The 6,000-nt window shown below is 56.7% G+C and overlaps 1 protein-coding gene across 1 annotated transcript; it reads right to left on the reverse strand.

Annotated features, from left to right (window-relative positions):
• Positions 1–3,428: 3,428 nt before the first annotated feature.
• LOC120676722 (probable kinase CHARK) lies at positions 3,429–5,456 on the reverse strand. The gene is made up of 2 exons (XM_039958052.1): positions 4,343–5,456; positions 3,429–4,241 (listed from the first exon to the last, which is right to left on the reverse strand). Exons 1-2 carry the CDS (start codon positions 5,281–5,283, stop codon positions 3,551–3,553), a joined length of 1,632 nt encoding a protein of 543 aa, XP_039813986.1. The 5' UTR covers positions 5,284–5,456; the 3' UTR covers positions 3,429–3,550.
• Positions 5,457–6,000: the final 544 nt, after the last annotated feature.

A 6,000-nucleotide genomic window follows, 5' to 3' on the forward strand; every position in this document is an offset into this window, starting at 1 on the left:
GAGGCCTTTGACCGCGTGATTCGAGAATGGTTACTGTAACATCACTGTAGCAAATCGTCGATTAATTACCGTCATTAGATTTGTCTCGAAAAATTACAATCATCCCTGAAAAGGTTTTACAAATAGACTTCATTTAGTACTCCATGCGGACGTTCGTTTTTTTGTGTAAACTTGATTTGATGGTTTACCAAACACGCCCTAAGATAATACAACACACGGCTGTACATTTGCTGAGCCAAAGTATCACATCAACATCAATACCGCTAAAGGGAGGAATCCGTGGAAGTGTGGTATCCAGTGTGAGTAGAAAAATTCTGAAAGCTGACAAGGCCCCGTTTGGATTCACCTAGCGCAACTAGCGATTCGAGAGAATTTTGCATACATAGAGTACTAAATAAAATCTATTTGCAGAATCTCTTTATAGATGTGTGTAATTTTTCGCGACGAATCTAATGATGGTAATTAATCAATGATTGACTACAGTGATACTACAGTAACCAACCTCTAATCATGCGGTCAAATGTCTCATTAGATTCGTCTCACGAAATAACGCTGAGGTTGTGGAGTTAGTTTTGTAAAGTGTTTTTATTTAATATTCCTAATTAATAGTTAAAGTTTGCTACAGTAACTTATGCTACTAAACCAAACATGGCCCAAATAACCGTAAGGCTTCATTTGGATGTCGATATTGGAAGGGTTGGCATTGAATTGGATCCGATACCAAATGAGGCTAGGCATTGAAATGGGCTCAATACCACAACAATTGTTTGGATGTAGATGGAATTGCTAGATGTGAATTTAACCAGACAAATATTAATTCTTGTTTGGATTTCCATACCACAGATTTAAAACTTAGACCCATCGTCCCATCCTCATCTCCTCCGCAGTCTGCACTGCTCCTCCTCACGCCGCCGCTCTAGGCCTCCAGGGGAGCAAAGCAGTGGGGGTGCAGTGGGGCCGGCGCGATGGCTGAGGTGCAAGAAGGGGCGCGGTGGCTGAGCGCGTGGAGGAGCATGGAAGCGACGCAGTGGCTGAGCGCGTGGAGGAGCATGGAAGCGACGCAGTGGCTGAGCGCGTGGAGGAGCAGAGCAGTGGCGGAGGGAGCGGCGCGATTGGCGAGGGGTGCGGAGGAGCAGGAAGGGTGGGGGAACGTCACCGCAGTAGTTGGGGCGCGGGGGAGCAGGGCGGGCGGAGGGCCAGGGGAGCGGCTCAGTGAAGGAGGACCACAAGGAGCGGAGCGGCGACGGAGGACCTGGGGGAGCGGTGCCGCAGCCGAGGGAGAGGGAGGGCGTGGGAGAGCGGCGCGGCGGCCGGTGGAGCAGGAGGGGAGCGGGGGAGCGGAGGACCCAGAGGAGCCGCGTGGCAGCCGGCGGAGCAAGAGGGGCACGGGAGCGGCGCGGCGGCGGAGGGACGCGGGGAAGAAGAGAGGTGCCGTGAATGCAAGGCAATACGGAGGGGTGAGGTCGGAATCGTGGGAGGAGGTTCTACAGCCTGCTGAATACCGCTTGACATTGAAGGAAAATTCCGATACTAATTCCAAAAGCATCCAAACAGGTGATATTGGGTACATCCAATACCAATTTCAAATTCCAAGCTTCAATATCTACATCCAAACGGTACCTAAGCTATTTCTTCCAGGGAGCAAACTGCTTCAGGCAATGCGCTAGTCTATTCCTATGTTATATTTCTAAGAGTAAAATGCACTGTGGGTCCTTAAACTAGTTTTTCTGTTCTGTTTAGATTCATGAACTTTGAAAATGCATTTCTAGGTCCAGGATCTATTTAAGTGAGCCATTGAGGTCCAAAACACCCTTAACTTGCTCTGACCGTCTACGTGGATCGCCAAGTCGGCTCTAACGTGGATTTTCTTTTTATTGTTCACCCCTCTCTCTCCCCCCGTCCTCCCCCTCCATCACGCCTCCCCCTCCGCCTCCCTTTAGCCGGCGGCGGCCCTGCTCTCTCGGCGCCTCCTTCCTCTCCGGCGAGAAGGGGCCCGGCCCTCCCTCGCGGCGGCCATGGGCTTGGGCGGCGGCGGGCGGGCCGGGGCGCGGCTGCAGCCGCGACGGACGCGCGGCGACCTCCTCGACCCCGAGCTCCGGCGGCGTCCCGACCCCCCTCTCTCCGTCCGCTTCTTCCCGCCCCTCTCTCTCTGTCGGAGCTCTCCCGCACGCCGCCGCTCCGCCCACTGCTCGCACGCCGCTGCTGCTCGCTGCTCGGCCCGCGCGCCTCCTCCGGCCTCCACGGCCACCGCCTCCTCCGGCCTCCCCGGCGAGGATCCGCACGGGCGCGGACGCCGGCGGATCGAGTTCCGCGGCGGGCGGTGGTGCGGCCTGCAGCATCCGGGCGGAGGCGGCGCACGGAGGCCGCGGAGCGGAGGTGGCTCGCGGAGGCGGCGCGCGGAGGCCGTGAAGCGGAGGCGGCTCGCGGAGGCGTCGTGTGGTGGACGCGGAGGCCGCTCCAGGAGCGTCGCGAATGCCGGCCCTTCCTTCCTCGCTTCCATGGCGGGTGGCCGGCCCCTCCCTCGCGCAGCGGAGCAGAGCTCCTAGAAGACCGCGCGCCGCCCCTTCCTCCTCCCTCGCGCAGCGGAGCAGAGCTCCTAGAAGACCGCGCGCCGCCCCTTCCTCCTCCGCCGTCCTCGCAGTGCCCGCCTGAGCTCCGCCTGCTCGCGCTCGGCCGCAGCCGAGCTCCGCCGTCAAGCCTGTCCTCCGCGGGGCCATGGCGGCCGGCATTCGCCCTCCCCTGCTCCCTCCGTCGCGCAGCGGAGGCGAGGCGAGGCGCCCCCATCGCCGGCGCCACTCCTCCCCCTCCGCCCCCTCAGCTCACGCGCGCGCGCCGGCCGCTCGCAGTGGAGGCGTGGCAAGGCGAGGCGTGGCCGGCGAGCCACGAGCTCGCGGAGCTGAGGTAGCACGCGCTCGGGCCACGGGGGGCTCGCGGAGCGGCGGCGACGTGCGCTCGGGCCACCGGCGCACGAGGTCGACGGCCACGCAGTGCTCTCTGCCCCCGCCGGCGGAGGAGGGAGGGAGTAGAGTAGGGGCGGCGGCACGGGAAGGACTCCGGAGGAGGGGATGGGGAGGAAGAGAGAGAGAGGCAGTCCACGTTGGATCTAAGTCCATGTTGGATCCGAGTTGGCCGTCCACGTAGACGGTCAGAGGCAGTCGGAGGCGTTTTGGACCTCAAGTGACTCACTTAAATAGATCCTGGACCTAAAAATGCATTTTCAAAGTTCATGGACCTGAACAGAACGGGTCAACTAGTTTAAGGACCAACAGTGCATTTTACTCTATTTCTAAAGCGGGTAAAATTTTCACCTAAATTTTTAGTTTGGTCCGTCTTGTGTCATTGATAGATGGGTTCTAGTCTATCCCATATGCGAGTCGGACCAACCCCTCCGTCCACGATTCGATCACATATATCCCATCAAATTAATGCACGAGTACCAATACATATCCGATATTTATTCTAACTTTATCTGTAGCAATACACGGACATAATTGCCTAGTACGGCGAAACGGAAGACCCTGCCTAATACCTCTGCATAAATTTTTTTTTGTCACTCTAGAAGACAACTGGAATCCGTGGAAGTGTGGTATCCAGTGTGAGTAGAAGAATTCTGAAAAGCAGAGTCCTCCGCTGACAAATCACCGTAAGCTATTTCTTCCAGGGAGCGAACTGCTTCAGGACTAGTATGCATCACTGGATCAAGGACGGGTGGCTCGGCATCTTCACGTCGCAGGAGATCCATGACCTGCGCGATCGACGGTCGCTGGCTCTGGTCGTGATGCGCGCACCAGAGGCCCGCGACTAGCACTCGCCTCATCTGCTGGTCGTCGAACTCGTCATCCAGCCGCCGATCTGCCGCTGCAAGAATGGAATCCCTGGTGTACATGTGACGGACCCAATTCAGCGGCACCGGAGCTCCGTTCGATTGCGTGGTCGGCCGCCTGCCGCAGGCGATCTCCAGAAGCACAACGCCGAAGCGGAAGATGTCGGATTCCGTACATGGCCTCTGGGTGTGGACGAACTCTGGATCCATATACCCAGGTGTCCCTGCCACGACTTGTGTAGTACGCGAGTCAGCTCCGTGATCGGCGAGCCTCGCCAAGCCGAAGTCCCCGAGCTTGGCGTTGCAGAAAGCGTCCAGCAAGATGTTGGCGGGCTTGATGTCCCCGTGCAGGATGCACTGCTCGCACTCCGTGTGAAGGTACAGTAGGGCCGAGCCCACACCGAGAGCAATCTTGTACCTGCAAGCACACACAACCAAGACGAATAGTGATGGAAATGTGCGAAGTACTAGGTGTCACATTGTTACCGATCAATTCGATCAGTGTTTAGGTAGTAGTACCTGTCCGACCAAGTTAGCAGCCTCTCTGGATCGTGGAGGTGCTTGTCGAGGCTGCCATTGGGCAGGAACTCGTAGACAAGCATGAGGGCTTTCGGACCATCGCACCAGCCGAGCAGCTGGACAATGTTCCGGTGCCTCAGCCTCGTCATGACCGTCACCTCGGCCTGGAACTCCCTCATCCCCTGCGCCTGCGCAGGCGACCCCTGCGACATCATCATCACCTTGATGGCCACGCGGCGATCCTGGTCAGCCAGGAAGCCACGGTACACGGGCCCGAACCCTCCTCTGCCAATCCTTTCCTCCTCCGCGAACCTGCCCGTCGCGGCGGCTAGCTCACGGTAGCTGTAGCGTCTAGGCCCCGACGAGGGGCAGAGTTCAGTCTGCTGGATGATGGCCTCCTCCTCATCTTCCGAATTCTTACGCAAGCACCAGAGCACGAGCCCTGCAACCGTGCAAAGCAGGCCAAACAGAGCCAGACCAACCGCAATTCTTGTCGTGGCCGCCGTTCTGTCCACGACAAGCAGGACCCGTCGGCGACGGTGACGAAGCGGGGCTTGCTTTGTCGTAGAGCTTCCATGAACGCGCAGCAATTTCCTGTGCCCACGAAAGATGACACGGTGTGGTCTTTTGTGCCTCCGAATTCTCCTATTGCTACGGCTACGAAATGATTCCCTCCTGGAACTGTGATTGTCATGCACCCTTCTGAAGAATACGCCAGTATCGTTATATGCCCAGCTCTGATAGAAATGTGATCTCACCGGATGGTCGTTGGTACGGGGTTCTTGAATGTTGGGGAGCATCAGGCTACATCCATAACTAAAGAAACCAGCATCAAGGGATTTGTTTGTACCAAATGAGTAAGAGGAAACTAACTCTCCGCCGCCGTAGATCCCCGGCTCCAGCGGCAGCGGTGGCCAAGGAATCATGCTATTCCCGTCCATGGAGCTTGCCGGATGGCACGCACGCCGATTGGTTGCCTTTGCCGGGAAGCGAGACCACAGCAGAAGCAGCAATGAACCAGTGGTGTTGACCTTGAGGACGACGCCGGAGCCACTGAAACTGCAACTGCCGACGGGCGGAGAAGAAGGGATCAGTTTGGCGTGCTGAAGGAATTCCCAAGGCAACAGAGTGTACTACTGTACTGGCTACGTTTATCACCGTGCTATTAAGGACTTCTCCCCTGCTCAAGAAGTCAGTGGCGAAGGTACGCAGAAGCATCGGAATGGTCAGTTGAAAACCCAGTCAAGGTTCAGTCTCTCACCATTTCGCCGTCGTGTTGTTTTTCCATGTTGTCTAGCGAGGGAGCTACTCCCTCCATCCCACAATGTTAGCATTTGTAGCGTTTAAAATTTGTGCCACAATATAAGTGTAACACCACAGGTGTTAATCACTTATAATTAAACTAATCACGGCCATTAGTTCTAGAAATCACGCAACAAATCATCAAACAAAAACTTTGCTTCTTAGCCTGGGCCGGACCGGTCTGACCGGTAGGGGCGACCGGTCTGACCGGTTGAACTGGGCTGAACCGTTTTGAGGGGGCCCACAACATTTAAACCACACTCTTTCTCTCCCTCACCAACTCACTCCTCCCCACCGTGCTCAGCTCGAGCTCGAGCTCTCTCCCTCTCATTTCCTCACTCAAACCCTAATCCCCA

This window comes from Panicum virgatum, chromosome 2K (assembly GCF_016808335.1).
Source record: "Panicum virgatum strain AP13 chromosome 2K, P.virgatum_v5, whole genome shotgun sequence".
NCBI classification, from domain to species: domain Eukaryota; kingdom Viridiplantae; phylum Streptophyta; class Magnoliopsida; order Poales; family Poaceae; genus Panicum; species Panicum virgatum.

What these genes read in the sequence shown, in the direction of transcription:
- LOC120676722 (XM_039958052.1), bottom strand. Translation starts at nt 5,283, where the DNA reads ATGGACGGGAATAGCATGATTCCTTGGCCACCGCTGCCGCTGGAGCCG. An exon ending in CTGCTAACTTGGTCGGACAG is followed by an intron (nt 4,242 to 4,342) that starts GTACTACTACCT and finishes GTGTGCTTGCAG; the next exon opens with GTACAAGATTGCTCTCGGTG.